Source organism: Apium graveolens, chromosome 8 (assembly GCF_009905375.1).
Source record: "Apium graveolens cultivar Ventura chromosome 8, ASM990537v1, whole genome shotgun sequence".
NCBI classification, from domain to species: domain Eukaryota; kingdom Viridiplantae; phylum Streptophyta; class Magnoliopsida; order Apiales; family Apiaceae; genus Apium; species Apium graveolens.
Window position 1 is genome coordinate 248,046,454 of NC_133654.1, and position 24,941 is coordinate 248,071,394.

The 24,941-nt window shown below is 33.7% G+C and overlaps 5 protein-coding genes across 5 annotated transcripts; 3 read left to right on the forward strand and 2 right to left on the reverse strand.

Moving 5' to 3' along the window:
* The first annotated feature begins 1,166 nt into the window (after positions 1-1,166).
* On the forward strand, positions 1,167-1,822 carry LOC141677344 (uncharacterized). The gene has a single exon (XM_074483228.1). The coding sequence runs from the start codon at positions 1,263-1,265 to the stop codon at positions 1,656-1,658; it is 396 nt and encodes a 131-aa protein (XP_074339329.1). The 5' UTR covers positions 1,167-1,262; the 3' UTR covers positions 1,659-1,822.
* A 1,765-nt stretch (positions 1,823-3,587) lies between these two features.
* Positions 3,588-5,488, reverse strand: LOC141677343 (plasmodesmata-located protein 7-like). The gene is made up of 3 exons (XM_074483227.1): positions 4,493-5,488; positions 4,213-4,326; positions 3,588-4,068 (listed from the first exon to the last, which is right to left on the reverse strand). Exons 1-3 carry the CDS (start codon positions 5,211-5,213, stop codon positions 4,058-4,060), a joined length of 846 nt encoding a protein of 281 aa, XP_074339328.1. The 5' UTR covers positions 5,214-5,488; the 3' UTR covers positions 3,588-4,057.
* A 2,624-nt stretch (positions 5,489-8,112) lies between these two features.
* LOC141680583 (protein FAR1-RELATED SEQUENCE 5-like) lies at positions 8,113-9,193 on the forward strand. Its single transcript, XM_074486769.1, has 2 exons — positions 8,113-8,311; positions 8,469-9,193. The coding sequence occupies exons 1-2, from the start codon at positions 8,113-8,115 to the stop codon at positions 9,191-9,193; spliced, it is 924 nt and encodes a 307-aa protein (XP_074342870.1).
* A 752-nt stretch (positions 9,194-9,945) lies between these two features.
* LOC141680584 (uncharacterized) lies at positions 9,946-11,132 on the reverse strand. The gene is made up of 3 exons (XM_074486770.1): positions 11,001-11,132; positions 10,468-10,833; positions 9,946-10,374 (listed from the first exon to the last, which is right to left on the reverse strand). Exons 1-3 carry the CDS (start codon positions 11,130-11,132, stop codon positions 10,078-10,080), a joined length of 795 nt encoding a protein of 264 aa, XP_074342871.1. The 3' UTR covers positions 9,946-10,077.
* An 11,241-nt stretch (positions 11,133-22,373) lies between these two features.
* LOC141678444 (sugar carrier protein C-like) lies at positions 22,374-24,536 on the forward strand. The gene is made up of 4 exons (XM_074484763.1): positions 22,374-22,506; positions 22,622-22,947; positions 23,325-23,954; positions 24,070-24,536. Exons 1-4 carry the CDS (start codon positions 22,374-22,376, stop codon positions 24,523-24,525), a joined length of 1,545 nt encoding a protein of 514 aa, XP_074340864.1. The 3' UTR covers positions 24,526-24,536.
* The last annotated feature ends 405 nt before the right edge of the window (positions 24,537-24,941 follow it).

Here is a 24,941-nt window from a genome sequence, read left to right on the forward strand (position 1 = left end):
AAGTTTGTAAAAATGTTAAAAATTAAGATTAATTATTTGATTTTTTTGGCGATAAAAATGATGAAATATATAAGTAAAATGATCGATAAACTAGATAAATTATAATTATATAGTGAAATACGTTTAAAAAGGATGATAAAATAAATAAATATATATTATATATATGGGAGCTGTTCCATAGCCTTCGTTGGATGGGATATAGTTGACGTAATACTTCATTACGGTAGTACTCACCTGCCGCAATGAAATATTACGGAAGGCGGATGGTGTATCCCAACTAGAGATGCACAAAAGGCCCACCGGGCCGAGCTTTGACCGGGCCTTAAAAAGCCCCGGCTTTGACCGGGCCGGGATTTGACTTTGACCGGGCCGGGTCGGGCTTTCCGGAAATGTCAAAGCCCGTTTGGGCCCTCGAGGCGGGTCTAACCGGCCTTTTTTTTTCGGGCCGGATCGGATCGGGCCGGGTTTTTTTCTAATTTAAATCGGATCGAGTATTATTAGAGATTCTGAAGAATACATGTGTTAGCAAGTAGATTATCGTAAAAATGTATTAGTTTACATGGAATATTTTATGAAAACATTATTTCGTTGAAAACATTTAAGTTCGGCAAAAAATAAACATGTTTATATAATATATTTTATCATTGTTAAGATAACAATGATAAATCATTGTTAAGATAACAATGATAACAATGATATCATTGTTATGATAACAATGATATCCAAATATTCATGACAATGATATCCAAATATATATAGTGTACTTATTATATCTTCTTTCATTATTTATGCAACGAAGTATATATATATAATATTATTAATCACAAATATGTAAATATATATGTGTTTAAAGTATTATTTATATTTATAATAAATGTAAATTTATAAATATATAAGAAAATATATTAGAATAATCAGATTATAACCGGGCTTTTTCGGGTTTTTAATCGGGCTGGGCCGGGCCGAAGCCCGGGCTTTTAAATGGGCCGGGCCGGGTTTTGCCTAAAAATATAGGACCCGTCGAGGCCCGAAGCCCGGACCGGGACCGGGCCGGGCTTTGACCAGATCGGGTCGGGCCAGATTTTCGGGCCAAGACTTTTTATGCATGTCTAATCCCAACCAAGTTGGTAGGGGATAATTTGCCTATATATATATAAATTTAATATCGTACGAGTTATAAAGCGTGACAATTACATAAAACAAAACACAACCTGTACACACACCTATACATACAACCCCTAAACCAGATCCAGAACCTTCCGATGGCATTAGAGTGGGTGGTTCTCGGCTACGCCGCCGGCGCCGAAGCCGTGATGGTGCTGCTCTTAACAATCCCCGGTCTCTCCGGCCTCCGTAAAGGTCTCGTCGCCGTCACGAAGAATCTCCTCAAGCCTTTTCTCTCTGTCGTGCCGTTCTGTTTGTTTCTTCTTATGGATATTTACTGGAAATACGAGACTCGGCCGAGTTGTGAATCGTCCGAGTCGTGCACGCCGACTGAGTACTTGAGGCATCAGAAATCGATCATGAAGAGTCAGCGTAATGCGCTGTTGATTGCATCGGCGTTGTTGTTTTACTGGCTTTTGTTTTCGATTACACGGTTGGTTGTGAAGATTGAGGAGCTGAATCAGCGTGTTGAGAAATTGAAGAATTCGGAGTGATTGAGATAAAATTCGATGATGTTTTTGTCCGTTTTTTCGAGCATTTTGGTTGTTTTATTGATCTACTTGTATCTCTTGTTTTATTAACTTTTGTGTTATGTATGTTTAATTGAATGCTAGTTGAAAATTTGATGATTTTAATTTTACTTGATTTTGGTTTTTTAGTCTTGGTTTTTTCGAACAATTTTGCATTAAATTAATGATCTAGTTGTATTTCTTTGATTATATGTTGTGTTATGGATGAATTATGTTAATGTTAGTTGAAGAATCAGGATTAATGTGATTGATTGATTGTCGATCTGCATTTAGGATAAGTGCGTTTTTTATCGACATGACATTTTTTGTTTAAGACTTTGCTATTGGAGCATTCTAAGTAATAACTGAGCTTGTTTTATATATTTGCTTGATAAAAACAATACATGCATAGCCTGTCCTAAATTAGATTCCAGGAGGTACCCTTAGAACTGAAACAGTTAAAGAGAAGGCAAGCTATGTTCACAAAGAAGAACTATATTTTTTTTTGCTAGTATCTTGCAATCAATTAGATGTACACCACTAAAATTGTCACCTTGTACATATTGATCACAAGACTCTTTGGGTCCTCCTCGACTCTTTAGTAAGTTTAGCTTCAAGTTCTACGTAGGCTTATGGTTATTATTGCAAGTATAGTGTATATGTGTTTTCTTAAAAGGATATGCTTAGTATTTGATTAGTCGAGGGTCGTGCTTGGCGTGATTGTCAAATGTGTAATTTCTATTTCTTATGCTATTTGAACCCCTAAGAACACTTATTTCTGAATAGAGATTAATGATGGTAGGTGGTGCGCATCAAGACCTACCTTCCCTGCTGTTTCTAGTTCACAGAATTGGTCTTTTTTCAGCTTCCCTGTTGTTTCTAGTGACTGAAGCGAGTCTAATATTTTTGGCATTTTCACATTGGCTATTTGTGGTAGTCACGTAAAGACCAGATGTTGGTTTTTGTTTGCCCCAAGAATGGCGGACTCATCAGCATGCTATGATGAATACTGAGGTTGTTTGGACCTTGGTGTAAGCTATGTATTAAAATTGTTTCATTTGTTTTTTTTCAATATCTATCTTGTCAGCTGACCTTCTAGATGTTTTGATACTAAATTTCTAGAGTAAGGATCGTTATGTATAAACAGTCTATCATTTTTCATTGTAGTACACACTACACAGTGTAACCTTATCTTATTTGTATGCTCAGGATTCATATGCAACATGAACCCTCCTGAATCATGATTGATGGGATTCTGTTATGCTGGGTTATAGATGTAGATTTATAAACTAGCAGGAATCTAGTGAGATAATTATTGTATTATTGATTGCACATGTTTATATGGATATAAGAGAGACCCTCTAATTGAGAAACAGTAAGTGATTATGCTTGAATAAGAATTTATTTGCAGAGTTTGGAAGTACTTCGATTTAGGGCATGTCCTGTTGTCCTGCATCATGATGTTTTTCTTGAGCTTCTTTTATTTCTGAATTTGGTGATGAAGCATAACTTCTAATGCAGATATGAGTTTCTTTCTGGTAATTACTTGGTAAATGCTCTGCAAGGGACGGGATTCTTTGCTTGTGCATTGGGAATTGAATGTATGCTATGGTATAAAACTCTCTTTCTATTACAAGTTTGGTTTTACTACAATCTTATACTACAATGCTCCTATTATTTGTTCATACTTCATACTCTGTACCCATATTGCCTTCTATTAATTTTGAATTTGCAATGTTGCTAAGTTGCTCTTTCTTCTGCCTCTCTGATACCGTAGTAATATTATACTACAATGCTCCTATTATTTTGTTCATACTCTGTACCGTGTACCCCATATTGCCTTCTATTATTTTTGAATTTGCAATGTTGCTAGGTTACTCTTTCTTCTGTCTCAGTTTGAGTGGACAACATCAATGATCAAAATTTTAATTACATTCAGTGATGATTCGAACTTCTGTAGGATCAAAAAATTTAGATGGATTCCGAAATGGAGAGAAAGCCTCAGCTTCAAGACCACATGTAGGTTATCAACAATATGCACTGTGTATAATGTGCAGCTAATCTACCTACCTAGAGGTTTTAATCTCTTGCAACATATTTGAATACAGTACTACAATTGATAAAAGTATTTAAACATCCACCATTTACAAAATCCAGAAGCAATGAAAAAGTATACCATTGGAACTTATTTCTTGTTTCTGCTGCTTGAGTTGTGCTTCTGATTCTGCTGGCTACTAGTTTCTTCATTAGCTCTACTGTATAGATTCTTCTACACCACACTCCTATCTCAATCTTGAACTTAATTTAAAACTTAATGCTAGAGCTGGATGTTCTGCACCATCGTCTCGGTGATCAGACGATGATTGCTTACAGACGTGAGAATTCTATTTACCATCTGCAATAATTCAATGGAATGAAAAATTGTCTAGTTAAAAAAGTAAAAATACTTTCGGAGGGAGGAGACTCGATGTAATATTGAGCTCCGGTTTTCACTGATTAAATGAAAATTATCAGTGAACAAACAATGGAATAAACGTACCGTTCTGATCATCGCAGAGTCTACTGAAGCCAGATAAAAGAATAATGATCAGAATGACACCAGTTATGAGTCCGATAAGAATTGCTAGCGTCTTATCCGTCAATTCATTAGGATCTGCAGTTACAAAATTGGATGAATATTTATTGACTTAAAAGACAGTACTGACACAAGTATTTGTTAAAAGGAATAAAAGAGCAGTTGTCCTCTACTTAAACACATACTTGCTGTAACACGATACACATGCATAAAACGAAAAATTAACGGACTCTTCTGAAATTACCATCATTTCTCAAGTGGTGAGCATGATCAGAGTAGCGAGCGTAGCACTTAGCTAAGAACATATCGCCCCACGAGGCTGAGGCACACTCGGTTTTTAGTGATTCCGTGGCTTCTCCAAGACAATCCTGGCACTCGTTAATACTTAAATCTTGTACACATTGTGCCACGCCTTGTACCTTCCCGGATCCACCAGCTCGGAAATATTGTCCCACTCCGGTTAGATAACCTAACACAGCATCGCGGTGGTTTAATAAGTCCGGATCATACCCGTTCGATGGACCACATTTTTTGAACACTACAGCCTTGTCCTCCACGCCTACGAATGAGACGTTATCGTACTTGACTAAACATCCGTCGAGCTGCAAAACGCCACCGGTTACTCCAGGGCAGAGGTTGCCAAGTCTACTGACTGAGTGGGAGACACAGTCTCTGCAGCCAGAGGCACTGAGGTCGCCACGACATTGGAATAGGCCGTAGACAACATCGTAAGGTGATGAGCCTGGAAGAGAGACTTTAAAATTGTTGAATTTTGAAATGGAAGCGGAGTTTACAAGGGAAGAGAGGAGTGAGTTAACGTTTGATTGGTAAGGCGACGCGACAGCGTATTTGATCTGAGAACATCCACCATAAATTACAGAATCGATGGAATTCGAAGTCGACAGGCTTGCCAGAAACGAGACGGTGATGAGAAAAATGTAAGGAGAGAAAGCTTCAGAGGACATTTTCGGGTATGCGATAATATCGATAAGATATACAAATACGAGAAAAATAAAATGCAGGGAGCGTTATAAGCTTAAGAACTTACGTGAGTGAGTGAAGAAGCTAGAGATGTTGCATGTAAATTCTAGTAAGGGAAATAAGGATTAATGTGAGGTTATAAATTATAATCGACCACTATATAGTTCAAATACGTTTTATATGTAAAACAAGAAAAACGTTTCACTGGTTTGAGATTATTGGTCTTACGATTTTCTTTTCGATCTTTCTCCTACTTGAATAATTATGTTTGCAGTGTGTGTGTAGAAAGTATATGCAGAGGCACATGAGCAACATTACATGGGAAAAAGTAGATAAGTTTGAGCAACATGGTTCACTAGAAAAGCAAGTTTCGAATGGTAAACTAGAAGGGGCTAGTTGTTTTGAAACTTTGTTATGGTAAAAACTGTTTAATGCCAGAGGACTTTGTTAGGGAGAAATTTGTCTTTAAGTACGTACTTGTTTGGTGCTTTAGATAGAAAAATTTAGCTTAATTGTAAACACATTTACGGTCTCCGTAAGTGGATCAGTCCATGATTTTTATAAATAAAATGAGAAAATGTTCCCTAGATCGATTATGTGTGATCGAAAACAAATTGATCTTCTTGTAATGATCATAAATAATTTGATTTTTTACACAAGTTTTATTGGAATTTGAGAATGTTATTATCTGGAGAGAAAAAGGTGCCTAAATACGTAGTTATGGGAGTTATATGAATACGTAGTGTATTTTACGGTTACAAAGATAGCACTTGTATTAATATTAGAAATCATTTATGTGCATGACTAACTTAGGTGAATACGGATTTAGGAGCATCGGCTAAAAATCAAGCCCTTGTATCTTCTTCTTCTAACAACTAAACTAGCTAAATGGCTTTCGTACAAATGGACCCTTTGCTACATATACAAGCGAGAGGAAGGAGAATATAAATAATAACAGCCAATAACTTGGTGAATTGAAGACGGAGATAAGATTATAAACAAATGGCCTGTTTGGTTGAGTTAATATTGGCCCCAGAAAAATAGAATGTGTTCAACAAGAGTCTGCGTAGCCTATTTTACTAGAAGAAATATATGTAATTGGATTACAATGGCCCCATTAGTGAATTTAATTCCACAACAGACTGCTTAGCTTATACTGCTTATGAATGATGAAGTGATTGTTTGAAAAAGATTTATCTACTTGGATTTTAATTCAAAAGAATATGAGATTTCGATTCCTTTTTGCAAATAATGGAGGTTTAATTTCATGTGCTAACTATAGTTTCTAGAAGATTGCATTTTATGATTGGCCTTTTTAACATAACCATAGAAGGACTCACAAGCACTTATCAATTTACATAAACTTGAATCACTTAATTGTTCTTATCTGAACTTTATACCGTTCCTTGCATTTTACGATCTTCTGCGAAAACTGAAAGTAGTCTGTTTTCCACAATGACTATGTCTGAATGCTATGTGTGTGTGTGTGTGTCTGTGCGCGAGTGTAACCAGCTGGTTTCATAGAGTATCAGTATGTTTGATCTGAGGTTGATCAATTTGTTGACCGTCTATGATTATATTTCTTTTGATAAACAAGTATTCGATGATCATGATCATTAGTGAAGGTTCAGTGGAAGCACAAGTGTGTTATTTTGAATTTTTCCGAGTGATTATATTCAAAAAGTTGTTGTTTTGGACAATGTTACAAGGCTAAAATGTTGTAGAAATTAGGTTGATGATTGAAGTCCCCACAAAGACTGCGAAATTAGGGTACAGAATGAAAGTTGAATGTGTGGAAGGAACTGTGGAAGATCTGTAAAGTGCAGCTTGTTGATTGATACAATTATTTATGTGATAGTGTTTGCTAGGACACCATTCACTAGCAGTTTTGTTTTCCTCATCCATCTGATTTGCCTTGTATAAACAACAAAAATCGAATGCAATGAGACGGAACAAAGAAAGAAGAACAAGAAAGGAAGGTCTAAATGTATCTTTTCAAGTTAAACTAGAGGCAATACCAGTCATGCTCAAGTACAGGTTAAAATTGGAAAGGAATTTCCAGTTTCCCAGTTGGGATCAGATGGAGCAGAACTAAATGAAACGAGTGGTTTGCGTTCAATGATCCTAAGGGTGAACTACTTTCGATCATGAAGTAATTTTATGACATCCTATACTTATCCCTGTATTCAGTGTAGCAGAAGGGCATGTTTTCTGTTCCATATGATATTTGAAAAAGAACTCGCAACTATGATCTGATGTAAATTTTGTAATGGTGAGGTTAAACTTTAACAGTTTTTACAATGGTTGGCTCTTTTCTTACTAATGAAAATCAGGCTGTGCTTTCGGGGCTTAATATTTACTATCATTGTCCCAATCTTATGCATTCAGGGAAAAACTGACTTGTTCATGTCCATCTCTTTGGAACTAATTTGCATTGGTTTAGTTACATAGCTTAAGAACAAACAACAATAAACACCGCCTCGTGTATAGGTAAATGGGGAGGATTCTGTAACAACTGTTTGCTAACAACAGTTTGTTAACAAACAGTTTATCAGCCGTTGGATGAGGGATAAACGGGTGAGATCACAGCAGGACCGCGGAAATTTTCAGCAGTTGGTCAGGACGGACCGCGAAAAATTTCCGCGGTTGGGTACTATCTCTTTATGCCCAGCATCCCAAAAGCAGCTTATTTCACCACACAAAAACATCAAAATTTCCAAGAAAAAATCTACTCTCTCCAAGTTTACATTTTAGGCGATTTTGGGGCATTTTCATCAAGCAATTCAAGTAGTTTTGTCAATTCAAGGTATATTTCTTGTCTTAAATTTCACATTTTCATGGCGGATAAATTATTTGCTCGTATGTTTCGTCATAAACGTCAAGATGAAAAAAAAGGCTATTGATCATAGTTTACATCTACATGATTTAAATACTAGTGAAGAACCTAAAACCCCTGTATATGTTGAAAATGATGATTTTGTAGATAGAAATGAGGAATTTATTAATTTAGATGGCGATTTGGTTGATGTTGAAGATGAAAATGATGAAAATGAGGTTGAAAATGATAGTTATAATGTTGAGGGTGAGGATGAAGATGATAATGTAGAGGATGCAAATTTGTATGAAAATGTTGATGGGGGGAGTTCCATATTTGAATCAAAATTTTCAAAGTGTGGATGAGGCCGGTCATTTTTTTAGGGCTTATGCTTTACGAAATGGATTTGCTATTAAAATTCAAGCTAGCCATCGTAATAAAGACAACGAGATATATGGTCGTTTATATGTTTGTAGGCTTTATGGAAAAAGTGTCGTCGCCGAGAGTAGTCAAAACAAACGGCGTAGAGAGGTTCTTCCTAAAAGTGAGTACAAGGTGAGGAGGATGTATGTCAATTATCAAAAGAAAAAACGTCATTGGGAGGTAACTAGCCTTGAATTGGTACACAACCACGGTCTTGTTTCCCCTAGTAAGATGAATTTGGTACAACGAAAAAGACATGTCAACACCGCGACCCGTAGTTTGATTAAAACGCTTTATGGTTCGGGGGTTCGTAATTGTCAAGTGATGAATGTGATTGGTAACATTCATGGAGGTAATGATAAAGTTGGTTTCAATGTTCAACATGTTAGGAATATGTTAAGAGACGAGAGGAAGAAAAGGTTTGAGATTAGTGACGTCCAAGCGGGGTTGGACTTGTTGCATAGGTTGAATGAAGAAAGTGGTTCTAAATATTTTATTAGGACCGAAGTCGATGAAGAGAATCGCTTGAAGTGTCTAGTATGGATTGGTCTGAGATGTATAATGGCCTACCAAAATTTTGGCGATGTTATGGCTTTTGATATCACTTATCGGACAAATAGGTATGCAATGCCATTTGTCCCATTTACCGGAGTCAATCATCATTATCAATCGGTAATTTTCGGGTTTGCATTGATGCGGGATGAACACGCGTCGACTTTTGAGTGAATTCTTCGTACTTGGCTCGAAGGTGTGGGGAATAATCCTCCATTGACTATAATCACGGATCAAGATCAATCCATGACAAGCGTTATTGCGGTTGAACTCCCGAATACTACCCATTTATTGTGTTCTTGGCACATTAGTCAAAAATTCCCCGAGAAATTAGCTCATTAATATTCGGCTTTTCCGGAATTCAGGACGGACTTTAACCATTGTATTTATAAATCTCTCACAGAATTTATTTTTGAGGCTAGATGGGCGTCGTTTGTGGAAAAGTATCACTTGCAAGAGCATTAAATTTTTTAACATTTGGATAAAATGTTGACTTTTGTTGACTTTTTAAGGAATTTTTAATTTAATGTAAAAATTTGAAAAAAAATAATTTTTTTTTGAAAATCACTCATTACCATATTTTAAGACTTTTGAGAGTGGTTTCGATTTTTGGAAGTTAGTTTAGGACCAACTTCCAAAAATTAAGAAATTTCAACAAAAGGTTTGTGCTTATTGTTCTGCCCCTCCTCTGTTTTGTGCTCTGTTTTTGGGAAAAAAACCAAACACACGGACCGCGAAAATTTTCCGCGGTTGGGCTGGAGAGGGACCGCGGAAATATTCCGCAGTTGGGGCTGGAATTTTTTTCATAGACTACAAACAGATCAAAATCCACCAAAATCAGAATCCAACCTACATACAACCCAACCAAATCCAAATTCACAAAAATCCACCAAATCCACCAAAATCCACCAAAATTCACAAAAATCCACCAAAATCCACCAAAATTCACAAAAATCCACCAAAATTAAACTACGTCAAACCAAATAAACCAAATAAAGTCTAACTACATATGAAATAAAATCCAACTACATACGAAATAAAATCCAATCACATAAGTACTACGAAGCTTCGTGACGTCTACGCATACGAATCCCGGGAATCCCCCTTGCCTTCCCTAGCTGAAGCTCCCTGGCTATCCGATATCTAAAAGTATCAATCTCCTCTTGCGACCAATTCAGTACCTCAGCTAAGTCATATCCTTGTGTGAAGTAGTCCATATATTTCATCACATAAATACCGCAATCATTGGAGTTTCGTTGCTTTGGTCTGGACGGTAGAGCTAGGACCTCGGCTGAAGTAGGGTCACACCCCTCGACTGGATGTATCATATGCAATAGCCTCGACAACAACCATGACTGCAATGAAATTATGATCCGATAATGAATACAATATACAATTGGTAAGGACTATATAGAAGACAGTAATAGTAGACAAGTAAAGGAACATACCACCACTCGTATATCCTCACGATAATCCGGCTCGTAATTCATTGAATCTATGATAAGACCTTCAAATCGTCTAGTACCGAACATGAACAAAACCCAATGCACATCTCCGACACAACATGGGATGAATATGTAGTCCGCCTCGAGAACAGAAGGACCAACAGTAGCAGTGGCAAAATCAATAAAACTACATAATGCTTTATTCCATGCCCTCTGCAATGTATCTCCACCTATCCTCGATGATTTTCTGATTTTCTTCACATGTCCTTTCCCAAGTACCATGAAGTAGGGATCCATGAAGTAATAGACGGGTTTCCTCTCCCATATACCTCCAGTGTGAATCTCCTCCTCCTGACTCCTTAGCAATCCCTGAAAATATATATGAATGCAACAAGTAAAATGAATGCAACAACTAAAATGTATTAGACAACTAAAATGTATTAGCCACGAGTAACGAACAATACCATATAAGTGTATATGATCATGTCATCAATTCATGTTCCTGGAGCCAGACTCTGCATAGCTGATGCATGGACGTGATAGTCATGAACAGTAAGACCACCGGGAATCCTCGGCGCCATCCCAAATCCCCATCCCCGATCTGAATATATAGCATTCTTCTTTGTCAAGCTGAGACTCTTAGTGATACTCCACTTCTCTTCTTTCATCCTGCGGGATGCAAGCTTCGCGGGCCTACTAGATGAGGCAATAGTCTGGGGTGGCTGAGACACATGCTAGGATGGCTGTGTCATGTCAACGACATCCTGGACAGGAATGGTTGGAATGTCAAAATCGTCAGCCGAATGTGCAATGAAATCTGGTTTTATGTTCTGAAATGTGGGAGGTCTATAGGCGGGCCCTTTGATATTCTTCATTAACCGAGAGAATGGTGTGAGGAAGGTACCAGAAATCCTCTCAAACTCCTCCACAAACTCTGGAGGAACCTTAGCATCCAGCTGCTTCAACATATTAAGTCCGGCAACTATCTACAAACAAAAACAAACAAACATTTTTTCATTAATTCCACAAGGATAACATATGTGCAAGATGAAATACGTGTGAATGCAAATTTGGTAGTGTGTGGTGTAATGTGAAATATGCATATTTGTAAAACACTTACAACTTCATATCCCTCAAGGCTATCATACAACTCCCTCGTCTTGTACTACTGCTGAGGCTGTGGATTCGGCTTCCCTATTCGCATACGAGATATATCAGCATACCACACCATGTAATCAGCCTCAGAAGCAATGTCAACCGAGTCATCAACAAGTCCATCCAAATCTGAACAAAACCTGGCCCATTTGCCAATATCAATGAACCACCGTACAAGCCAATCCTCCCCTGCAAATGTGGCCTTCTTAGCCCCCTATAGCCAACCATGTTCACCGGCGCCCGTGGAATCTGGGGACTAACACCAAATTATCTGCTTACCATGTCCGGATGCTACCACTCCACCACATCATAACATACGAGGGGAACTCGACCACACCCAGCTAACTGTGCCTGTATCATCTCACTGCCTATAACATCGTCGAATCTAGCATACGACCTCTGAACCACCTTATCACCAGCAACACCATCAAACTCACCCCTATAGAACGGTAAGCTGTGGTAAGGACCTGTCTTCCTGCGCTTCTTTGAAACCCCCACATGAGTATCACTAGAATAGGCTCATCCCTCAGCAACCGGATAATCCTCCTGACCAGGAGACCGTAAAGGCACGCCAATACGAGGAAATCTCTCGTAAGACCAAACATGTAACACCCAGACACAACAAGCAATGCTCTTACTGCCCTTCTTTGCAGCAATCTCCAAACTCGGTATATATGAGCTAACACAACTGCACCCCAAGCATAATAAGGAATCTCCCGCATATTAATCAATGGGTGCATATATCGAACATGAACAAAAGACCGGTTGATGTTAGGGAAGAGGATACAACCCATCAAGAATAGCGGATACGCCTTAGTATGTACAACCGTGGCCCTCATATTATTCTTCTCAGGCTTCTGTGCACCATATCTCTCAAACAACCACCCTAGCTTGATGTTATTCTGATACAAAGCCTCCTTCACCTCCTCCTCGGTCAAAGGCTCAAACCAGTTATTAGCAAAATACGCAGCCTTGTTCTCTATCACCCCACAAGTCAGTACATCCCCCTGAACTGGAAACCCTAGAATAAACCCTACATCCTCCAATGTAACAGTCATCTCCCCCTGCCTTGTGAAGAAAGTGTGGTCTCCGGTCTCCAACGCTCTACCAAAGCAGATATCAACCGATTGTCAGTAGCCAAGACAACAGCAGGGTCTGCAAAAATCTCAAACCCAAGCATGTGTAACAATTCCCGTTGTGGTCTCCTTAACTTCCAATCATGCAGTGACTTGTTCCCAGAATAGCTCTGCAACTCCTCTCTCCCTGCACCGTCCCAAAGATCCTCACTAACATGATACCGATTATCCCAAATAACATTATACGCGTTCGGACCCGGCAAAATATTCCCAAAATCACCAAAATTATCCATACCTGAAAATATTGTCAACATAATTCATCAATCACCATAATAAAAACCACCACATACACAACAAAAACAATTACCACATATATAATCACCAAGTACACAATATATTAACCACTATACTCGCAATTCGTAATTATACATCCCAAAAATTAATTACATCCCAAAAATTAAGCACCGAAATTTAACCCCTAAATTAACCGATTTTCATAAATATAAATTCTTAATATAATTCGAATTTAACACCAATTTTATCATTAAATTCTATTTTTACACTAAATAATTCAAAATTAACACTAATTCATTCGAATTTCACACTATTTTTTTCATTAAATTCGATTTATACACTAAATTAATTTGAAATTATCACTAATTATTTTTTATTTTACCACTAATTTATCCTAAAAATAATTCAAAATTAAAATTTAATTAAATAAATTTTTTTATTAAATTCGATTTATACACTAAATTACACTAATTTTATTCGAATTCTACACTAATTCAATTCGAATTTTTACACTAATTTTATCATTAAATCCTAAAAAATGAATTAAAATATTCGAAAATAGCACTAATTAATCCTAAAAAATGAATTAAATTAATCCTAAAAAATGAATATATTCCAAATAAAATTAATTCCAAATTATGAACCTAGAAATTCAAAAAAAATCAAATTTAATTTTACTACAATTCATATGTTAATTCATTAACAAAAAAACATAAATTTATATCAATACTACAATCATACTAAAATCAGATCTACATCAACAAAAAAAGCATAAATTTATATAAGTAAAACTGTAAATAATCAAAAGGAATCGATTATATGCCTTAATTACGAAAGAGAAGAATGATTTAAAATTTAATGATGGTGGGGTGATTTTTTTGGCTTCACCTGTGTTTTTCCCCTCCTCCCTGCACTGCGGCTGCTGCGTTTGTTTGTGTTTTTGTATTGAGGAGAGTCTGTGTTTGCTAAGTATAAGGCATACAAAAAATGACACTAACTGCGGAAATTTTCCGCGGTCCGTGGGTTAGGGGTATTTTCTTAATTACACCGGACCGCTGAAAATTTCCGCGGTCTGCCTGTGATCTCAGTCCTCCAATCCCAAATCCAACGGCTGCAAATGTGTTTGTTGTATGTCGGTCCACAACAAACCCCCGAGTAAATAAGTACAAACATTATTCTAAACATGTATAACTTACCATGGACGGCATAAATCAGGCTGTGCATGTTGTATAAACTTACAAGGTGTACACTCAAGGACTGGCTTACCATATGTATTTTTATGGCATCTTTGACATGGTCGATGCTTCTTATTTAGAACAAAGGCGAGGCTGTGCTGGTGATCTTCAATCTTAATATCTTAATATTGGTTGCCCCAAACTTGACCCTTGAGTAGGGAAACAGATCTATGCATTCTTCAAGATGAAAGGACAGATCGCAAACACTGCAATGGTAGAAGAACCAACAGTTTGTGTCGATCTCTTCGTTACAAAATTCACAGTGAAATTCATGAGGATGATCTATTACTTCCTCAGGAGAAAATATCAAGTACAGAGGGTGGGGATCCCATCGGTGTGTCACTTTAGATGGCCTAAGAGCACATTTTTTATGCAGATTAAAGGAACAAGAACGAAGACAGGTGAAACGGACCTCAGCTCCTCTTTTTATTTTGCGACATGCAAAACATTTAACATCATAATAAAAATGCAGTACTTCTGTTAGAAGGTGAGGATGAGCTTCTGTTAGAAGGTGAGGATGAGCTTCATGTTTGATTAGTTTGGGTAGAAGAGCACACTCAATGTCAAGCTTGACATCAATTATCCGAAGGAAAATGCTTGGTGTACAGAATGGTGTACAAAATTTTTGTACATCAGCGACATCTCTTTTGGAAACAGGGCACAATATCATCACTATCATCCCTAGTGGATATAGATGTGGTACATCCATTACAAATAAGCGATCCTTCATCTTCCGTTATCCTTTGAGCTTTGACCACTTCTGTTTCGAAGTACCATCTGATGTTCATGACTCCAATGGTTTATACAAACAGGAGGTGTCACAGCAGCGTCCTCCAACCAATAAATTAGTTTCTTCTTAATACATTGCTTCAACAGTGATACATGATCAGGTGCCGGGAGGTGCAGAACTTTTTTTAGTTCATCAATATAAGCTTGATCACCGTAGTCCTTGCTGCTGCATTAAAGAGGCAAACATTGATTTTAGGCCTAGGATTTAAAAAGAAAAGATTGTGCAGATGTAAGATTTGAATACAAAAATGAATTAGAATCTCATTTTGGTTAACATTACCGTTAACCTGGTAAATATTCGAGGCAGAGATTAAAAAAAAACAAGAATAAGATAAAACTGGAAGCATATGCCCAAATCCTAATAAAATCATGTTTAATGTGAGTTTTATTCTTACTTCTTTCTAAGATGCCTTATCTACCATACTTATTTATCAATATATTATGTCGTGTTCCCGTAACCGTGTCCAAAAATAGTACATTGTCCCCGTGACCCAAAATTTAAGATGTTTTCAAATCCGACACTCGAATGAATACATGTGTGTATCCGACACTCCGTACCCATGTGGCTAACATGAAAATAGAATATCGAACACGAGGCAAATCAGAAACCCAAAATAATAAAACATACCTGGACCTCGGAGGTGAAGTAGCACTAGCACATGTGATGTGGGCAAAGAACCTGCAGTTGGGACAGTAGTAGTGCCAATGACTAAACTAAGAGGATGTTTGTGGTGACTTTTACATTCCAATAAATTTGGTAGATTACTACAGCGGAGATGGATCCAAAGCGGACAAGTATAGCACAGATAAGAAAAGTCGGTATACACCTTATGGCAGGCATCACATTGGAAAGTGGCTAACCTTGTTGGCAAGGTCAGCTCGTGACGATGATAAGCAGGGTATATATTAAATTTGTTTAAAGGTACAACTAGTTTTCTAAAAATCCCCGATTTTTAAAAAAATCACTGATTAATTCCCGATTAATTCTTAAAAAATATTTGGCCGATCTATTTTTTAAAATCCGATTAATATTTATAAATTACTTTTGAATTATATATTTCATAATAAATAAGGTAAATATATTAAATATTATTAAAATATTTACATATATCCGATTTTTATTCCGATTAATTCCCGATTTACCGATTAATCCCTAATCGGTACCTAAACCGATTAGTACCGATTACCGATTTTTACAACCATGGGTACAACACAGAACACACAGACATAAAATTTACAGAAAGAACCCAGAATTATAAACTTACTGGGGTGGGGCATTTTTTTTTACAAATTCTATATATATAAAAGTAAAATTACAGAGTTCAAGAAAAATATGTAATAAAGTATTAATTTATGGTGGAAAAATAATGTAAAATTTACTCAGAATAAAAATAAATGTTTGACGTAACACTCATTTAGTGTATTAAAATTATAAGATACATATATTTAATTTAATGATATATTAGTACTCACATTCAATCAATTACATTATATTCAATTATAAATAAAAAGAAAATTAAATAACTTCAAAGTAAATCAATCAACCCAACTCATCTAATAAATAAATAAATAACATCGTTAAAGAACAATAGTCGATTCAAGTATGATTAATGAACAATATGATAACCGATAAAAGACCCCTTTTTTATTTGCAGTAGTGTAGCCCCGTGTGTTTATCTTTTTTTCTACTTTGTTTACAACATTAAATATGGTAACATTAAATATGGTAATGGGCTGTCTTATTTTCAAGATAATGGTCATTTAGTTTTTGTTTATACTAGTTCGTAACTCGGGCGAAATACGAACTCGAAATTAAAAATATTAGTATCACATTATTATTTTCCTAAAACTGAAACTCATAATCCGTGCAAAATACATATCTAAATACAATATATAAAATGATTTTAAAATACGTAGTTAAAAAAATCGAAGTTAAGTGTAACTCTATAATTTCACCGTATAATTATAGTTATGCTTGCATCTAATTATTAACTTATATAAATTTGACATGTTAACTTACTAATACGATTATTTTAAAGTAAACCGACGCTTGGATGTTCAACAACAAATAAAAATTGAAGAGAAATAAAATTTATAGAGAGTAGAAGTTAATTTTTGTCGGTTGAGATTTTATTACATAAAATTTTAAAAATAGTTGTATAATTTTCTAATGAGTACCAAGATTTAGGATCTAGACATGGTTTCCTTATCAGTATAGATAGTTGATAACCCGTACTAAACACGGACCCGAGATTAAAAATATCGAATTAATATTTGTAGAGAATTATTCATAATCCGTGCGAAACACAAATTAAATTTAATATATTAATATCAATATTAAATTGGTACTTGCAAAAAATAGTTATGTGGTTAAAAAGAATCGAATCAGTTATGAAATTTTCCACTATAATTCTAGTTTTGCATTGTTTTACTTGATATATAAATCTAACATATTAGTTTAATTTTTATGAAACGAATTGTATCTCTATCTTATTAACAAAATATATGTTATTTAGATCATTTGCAAAAAATAGTTATGTGGTTAAAAAGAATCGAACCAGTTATGAAATTTTTCACTATAATTCTAGTTTTACATTATTTTACTTGATATACAAATTTAACATATTAGTTTAATTTTTATAAAATGAATTGTATCTCTATCTTATTAACCAAAAATCTGTTATTTAGATAATTTAATATTAATTAATTAATAATTATCTTATAATTAGCCTTTTCAATATAATTTATTTAATATTACTTAATTATCGATAAAAGTTAATTTATAAATTAAAAGTAAATAGATGTTATTAAACTTAATTTAATATTACTTAATATAATCCAAATACAGCCCATAAAATTGTTACTGTTTAAATAAGTTTTTTAATTTAAAGTAAATAAACGTTGTGATGGACAGTAACACATACAATCGTTAAATCAATAGTTTTCAGTTTAAAAGTTAATAAATGTTACTAAAGTCATTTGCTATTACTTAAGTATTTTTAAAATTTTACTACAGAAAATAAAGTTTACCGAGAATAGAAGTCAATTCGTGTTAACAGTTTACTTTGTAGTTAGTAGTTTTTTAAAATAAAAGTAAATATATGTTATTTTACTTAATTTAACGTAACTTAATAAATATTTACTATAATTTATTAATAAATAAATTTTACAGAGAATATAAGTCAATTTGTGTTAGTAGTTTACTTAGTAGTTTGTAGTTTTTTCTAAAATTAATAATAAATATAAGTTATTTCACTTATATTAATATAAGTTACGTTAAATTAAGTAAAATAACTTATATTTATTTTTAATTTTAGAAAAACTACAAACTACTAGATAAACTACTAACACGAATTGACTTATATTCTCTGTAAATTTTATTTATTTATAAATCATATTAAAAAAAATTTAAGTTACGTTAAATTAAGTAAAATAACATATATACTTTTATTTTGAAAAACTACTAACTACAAAGTAAACTATTAACACGAATTGAATTCTATTCTCTGTAAACTTTATTTTCTATAGCATTATTTTAAAAATAATTAAGTAATAGCAAATGACTTTAGTAACATTTATTAAATTTTAAACTGAATATTATTGATTTAATGATTGTATTTGTTACTATCCATCACAACGTTTATTTACTTTAATTAAAAAACATATTTAACAGTACAGATTTATGGGTTGTTTTTAGATTATATTAAGTAATATTAAATTAAGTTTAATAACATCTATTTACTTTTAATTTGTAAATTATTTTTTATCGATAATTAAGTAATATTAAATAAACTGTATTGAAAAGGCTAATTGTAAGATAATTATCAAATTATATTAATTAATATTAAATTATATAAAGAACAGATATTCGATTCATAAGATAGAGATTTAATTCGTTTCACAAAAATAAAAGTAATGTGTTAGATTTATATATCAAGTAAAACAATACAAAACTAGAATTGTAATGGAAAATTTCATAACTCATTCGATTCTTTTAAGTTTTAACCACATAACTATTTTTTGCAAGTAACAATTTAATATTTGATATTAATATATTAATTTTAATTCGTGTTTCACACGGATTATGAATAATTCTCGACAAATATTAATTCGATATTTTTAGTTTCGGGTCCGTGTTTCGCAAGGTTATCAACTATCTATACTAATAAGTGTCTCAAATCTTGATACTCGCTAGAAAATTATACAACTATTTTTAAATTTGTAAAAAATTTTAACTGACAAAAATTAACTTCTACTCTCTGTAAATTTTATTTTCCTTCAATTTTTATTTGTTGCTGAACATTCAAGCGTCGGTTTACTTTAAAATAATCGTATTAGTAAGTTAACATGTCAGATTTATATAAGTAAGTAATTAGGTGTATGGTTAAGTAGAACTATACGGTGAAATTTTAGAGTTACACTTAATTTCGATTTTTTAACTACATATTTTAACAACATTTTATATATATTATATTTTGATCTGTATTTTACACGGATTATGAGTTTCAGTTTTATGCAAAAAATAATGTGATACTGTTATTTTTAATTTCGGTTCGTGCTTCGCATAGGTTACAGACTAGTTTTAAGTAATAAATTACTTATTTTAAAATTTCTCAAACAGACATTTTGCGCACAGGTTACCAACTAGTTTTAAGTAATAAATTACTTATTTTAAAATTTCTCAAACAGACATTTTGTATCGAACCTATGTCAAATATTTGCAAACTAAATACATCAACCACTTGAGCTAGAAACACTTTTGATTAAACTTTTATAATATTAAGTATTGATTTGGAACTTATTATCGAACCTATGATAATTATTTGCTAATTAAACACATCAACCACTTGAGCTAAAGACACTTTTTGGTTAAATTTTTATAACATTAAGTATTGATTTGGAACTTATTTATTGACACGAGGTGTCTTGCCTTACATTAAATTTTATATTTATTTTAATATTTATACAAAATCTGTTATCTTTATAATCTGCAGTTGGGGAGACATTTTATTTAAAATTACTGTTTTGCCCATGTATTTTAATAAATATCAAAAATAGTTGTTACTGATAGAAATCGAACCTATGACAACTATTTGCAAATTAAACACATCAACCACTTGAACTACCGACACTTTTTGTTAAACTTTTATAATATTAAGTATTGAGTTAGAACTTATTTAATTACACGAGGTTTCTTGCCTTATATTAAATTTTATATTTATTTAAATATTTATATAAAACATAATGATTTGAGACTTGATTGAATAACTCATTTCAATATGCTAACTTTACACTTATAATAAACATATGACTTCAACCAATTGAGCAAACTTATTTGGTTAAATTTTGATAAAATCAAGTATTGAGTTACATACTTCTTTTTTTATTTTGGGTGACTAAAACTATATAATTCAATATTTATCTAGAATAAAATTATTCTAAGACTTGGTTAATCAACTGATTACAATATAATAACTTTACACTCATGTGCAAGAACATGATTATATATTTTTTTTAATTTATACATTCAATAAATATTTTCTTGTTGATAATATATTATCATATTAACTTGTTGATAATATCTTGCCATATAATTATAATTTATTAATTATCGAAAATCGGATAATTAACTCACATCGAGATACTAACTTTATACTCGTGTAACAACTAAGGGTATAATCAATCCGAATCAACTCGAAAACTGTCATGCTCGTACTCGATTAAAAATGTTCGGGTTCGAGCACGAACTCGAGTTCAACCGAACTTTAAATTTTAAACTCAAAATTCAGGTCGTAAAAAGTTCGATATGGTCAAATTTTTTAGGGAAGACATATAATTCGAAATTAATATTTTGCACCCTTATTTGAATAAATATGGAAAAACATTATTGGCTTGTAGAATTGAACTTGTGACACCTATATCCAAAAATTTGACTCCAATCGATTGAGTTAGAGGCTCATTTGATTATATTTTAATAACATCAAGTATCGAGTTATATATATGTTTCTTTATATTGGATGACTAAACCTATATAATCTAATATTGATATATAATAAAATTATTCTAAGACTTATGTAATTAGCTCACTATAATATACTAACTTTATATTCATTTACAACCACATGATTTTAATTATTTTTTATTTATAAAAAAATTACAAATATTAAATAAATAACTTGTTGATATTATGTTACCATATTAACTGATTGATTATATATTACCATTTAATAATAGTTTATTAAATATTGAGACTTGGGTAATTAACTCACTTCGAAATACCAACTTTACAACAACTAAGGGTATAATCAAGCTGAGCCGAGTCGAAAACTTTCAGACTTGAACTCGATTAAAAATGTTCGGCTCGAGCACGAGCTCGGTTTTACTCGAATCTTAAATCAAGCATGAAACTCGGGTCGTAAATAGTCCTGTAGCCTCAAGTTTGGCTCGAAACTTGAATCAATTTCACCAAATATTGACAAAAACTCGAAATATGATAGGTTGTGCTCGAATTCGATTCTAATAAATATATAAAATATTAATAAAATATTAAATATTTAGATAAAAATATATTTCTATATAAAAAAAATATCGGCTCAATAAGACTCGTGAACCTTATGAGCCGAGTAATTTGAAGTTCGAGTTCGACCGTGCAAAAAAAATTACTATTTTGCCCCCATATTTTGATAAACATGACACCTAAACATTATAATATTTTTGGTATCTCTAGTTGAAAAAATTATTGAGACTTGATAGAAAACCATTATTTTTAATGGTAAGAATGCACTCTAAACTTTACATTCACGACATAATATAAATTTAAGGATGTTCGGCATTACAGTAGTCCTTATAACATAAATCACACAATATTATATGAAACAACACGCAAATATTGTAAAAATACACAAAAAATAGCAATTTTTTTATAAATAAAACTAGCTCGTACCTTGCACGGGTAATAAAGATAGTTATAACTTATAAGTTAAACTTCAAATGCCATAAACGGTACATAGGAGTACTGCTACTTGTACTCCGAATAGAAAAAGAAGACATACAGGCAATAACAAGCAGCTCCTCCTCCAGATAGGACATTCGATAAATATTATTATCCAAAATAGAAAATTTTAATTAGACTTCTACGGTGAATATGCAAAAAAATTTCTACAAGGAATAGAAGATCAACATAGAAAATCTCTATATATACCCATGCCTACATGCCATATCCATTCATACACTTATTCACTATATGTTATTACAAACGTTTAATCAGCTCATCCAAAACCTTGAATCGAACTTTATTTTTCAGCTTTAATAAATATAAAAAAAATCATTTTTCAGTCTACGTATATACTTTACAGTGAATATGACGGGCGGTGGTGCTGTAAGCTCTAGCAACGGAAAAGTATATCCAGGAAAGCTCACCACACGTGTTGTGGTAGCATGCATTGTTGCTGCTATGGGTGGAATGATTTTCGGTTATGATCTTGGTGTATCTGGTATATATTACGTTCATGATAAATATACACTTAAATTTGTCAAATACTTTGTTATTTCTATGTTTTTTGTGCATGCTCAATTACTTATAATATATTTTTTTGTTTCATTCTTTAGGCGGGGTGACGTCGATGGATTCGTTCTTGGAACAGTTCTTTCCATCTGTATATCGGAAACAAATGGCTGACGATTCGACCAATCAGTACTGCAAATTTGATAGTCAGATACTGACGACGTTCACTTCATCATTATACGTAACAGCTCTATTGTCATCTCTTTTTGCGGCTTCTTGGGTCACACGAAGGCTTGGTCGAAAACTATCTATGCTTGTGGGTGGTTTTCTTTTCTGTGTTGGTGCTCTCATTAATGGTCTTGCTCAGAATATTGCCATGCTCATTGTTGGCAGGATTTTACTTGGTTTCGGTATTGGATTTGGAAATCAGGTACCCATATATGCTTTTAATTTTACAAAGTCTTAATTTTTGAATAATTTTATGTGTTTGTTGTTAGATATTTTATTCTTATTATTCAAAATATATTTATTGAATTACAACTTAAATTGATAATTTGTTGTTATAAGTCTGGTCCAAGCTGTTCATATATTCATTAAACTGCTGCTGTCATTATTCTGCTAACTAGTTTTGAGGTGTTGATGTGTATTCGTATTTGTGTGAATGATTTATCGAAATCCTGAGTATTGTTAATCAGTGTACAATATAGTTATTAACAAGTCTGGTATAACGTTGTTTGTTTGTCTTGTTCTCTGCTATTTGCTTTAAATCAGTCATGTTAATGTTATTATGTTGTTTTGTAACTACAGGCAGTGCCACTGTACCTCTCCGAAATGGCACCGTCCAAGTACAGAGGAGCCCTCAATTTTTGCTTTCAATTATCAATCACTCTAGGTATCCTCATAGCAAATCTTGTGAACTATTGGTTTGCACAGATTGAAGGAGGTTGGGGATGGCGTTTGAGTTTAGGAGGAGCGATTGTTCCTGCTCTGTTCATGATTGTTGGATCATTGTTTCTCCCTGAAACTCCTAACTCATTGATTGAAATGGGGAAGCAAGATCAGGCTAAAGCAGAATTACTGAAAATTCGTGGTGTCGATAATGTTGACGAGGAGTTTGAAGATCTTGTTGCAGCGAGCGAAGCATCTAAGAAAGTGGAGCATCCTTGGAGAAACCTCTTGCAACGAAAGTATAGGCCACACCTTGTAATGGCTATACTTATTCCATTCTTTCAACAAATTACTGGCATTAATGTTATCATGTTCTATGCCCCAGTTCTGTTTAGAACTATTGGTTTCGGGAGTAGCGCCTCTCTTACATCTGCTGTGATCACTGGTTTAGTAAATGTGATTGCAACTTTTGTGGCTATATATGTTGTTGATAAGTTTGGCAGGAAAGTTCTTTTCTATGAAGGAGGTATTCAGATGATTATATGCCAGGTATACATATTCAATTCAATAAACGAAGCTATTTTTTAATATGTCGTGGATTTAGCCCTATATACTTTGAGATGCAAGCTCTTACTTTGTTGTGTATGTAATTCTTTTTTGACAGGTTATTGTTGCAATTCTTATTGGCAAAGAATTTGGAATATCCGGCGACAGTGATAATTTATCCAAGGGGTATGCTATTGCTATTGTGGCTTTCATATGCATATATGTGGCTGGATTTGCCTGGTCTTGGGGGCCTCTAGGCTGGTTAGTACCAAGTGAGATTTTTCCACTCGAAATTCGATCGGCCGCACAAAGTATCACAGTTTCAGTGAACATGTTTTTCACATTTGTCATTGCTCAACTCTTTTTGATGATGCTCTGTCGGATGAAATTTGGCCTTTTCGTGTTCTTTGCATTCTTCGTCGTAGTAATGACCATGTTCGTGCACTACTTGTTGCCTGAGACTAAAGGTATTCCTATCGAAGATATGGCAATGGTATGGAAGTCACATGCATTCTGGAAAAGGTTCGTGAATGATGATGTCGATAATGAGAAGCCCAAAAAATGCTCTCCGTGAGGAAATTTTGTTGAATAAATTATACTTTTATATGTTGAGTTGTTAGGTATTTTATGTCTATACGGAAACATTGGTAGGTAGTCAAAGTGAGTGGATTTAATTTTTTGGATTGCAATCTTTGAGACTTAATTTGCAATTGTTAATGTGTTATAATCTTGGCAAATTATACTTTATAAGAAATATTCTAAGTCTTTTTTCACAGTTTGTAGTTTCTTCCTGATATAGGCTTTCTGGTATACACATGCCATATTAAGATTCTACACTGGTGTGACATTCTTCGTTAACACATCTCAATTCTCAATCCAGTGCTAAAATAAAACATCCAATGTAGCACTCTTAACTTATTTTCCCTTAAAAGTTATAACCTACAAATGTAGGAAGATAACAAAATACTACATATTCTAGAAAGGCACAAC

What these genes read in the sequence shown, in the direction of transcription:
- LOC141677344 (XM_074483228.1), top strand. Translation starts at nt 1,263, where the DNA reads ATGGCATTAGAGTGGGTGGTTCTCGGCTACGCCGCCGGCGCCGAAGCC.
- LOC141677343 (XM_074483227.1), bottom strand. Translation starts at nt 5,213, where the DNA reads ATGTCCTCTGAAGCTTTCTCTCCTTACATTTTTCTCATCACCGTCTCG. An exon ending in TCACCACTTGAGAAATGATG is followed by an intron (nt 4,327 to 4,492) that starts GTAATTTCAGAA and finishes TTGTAACTGCAG; the next exon opens with ATCCTAATGAATTGACGGAT.
- LOC141680583 (XM_074486769.1), top strand. Translation starts at nt 8,113, where the DNA reads ATGAAAAAAAAGGCTATTGATCATAGTTTACATCTACATGATTTAAAT. An exon ending in TGATAGTTATAATGTTGAGG is followed by an intron (nt 8,312 to 8,468) that starts GTGAGGATGAAG and finishes TTAAAATTCAAG; the next exon opens with CTAGCCATCGTAATAAAGAC.
- LOC141680584 (XM_074486770.1), bottom strand. Translation starts at nt 11,132, where the DNA reads ATGAAAGAAGAGAAGTGGAGTATCACTAAGAGTCTCAGCTTGACAAAG. An exon ending in TTACTGTTCATGACTATCAC is followed by an intron (nt 10,834 to 11,000) that starts GTCCATGCATCA and finishes ATATATTTTCAG; the next exon opens with GGATTGCTAAGGAGTCAGGA. An exon ending in GTGAGGATATACGAGTGGTG is followed by an intron (nt 10,375 to 10,467) that starts GTATGTTCCTTT and finishes ATTTCATTGCAG; the next exon opens with TCATGGTTGTTGTCGAGGCT.
- LOC141678444 (XM_074484763.1), top strand. Translation starts at nt 22,374, where the DNA reads ATGACGGGCGGTGGTGCTGTAAGCTCTAGCAACGGAAAAGTATATCCA. An exon ending in GTATTGGATTTGGAAATCAG is followed by an intron (nt 22,948 to 23,324) that starts GTACCCATATAT and finishes TTGTAACTACAG; the next exon opens with GCAGTGCCACTGTACCTCTC. An exon ending in TTCAGATGATTATATGCCAG is followed by an intron (nt 23,955 to 24,069) that starts GTATACATATTC and finishes CTTTTTTGACAG; the next exon opens with GTTATTGTTGCAATTCTTAT.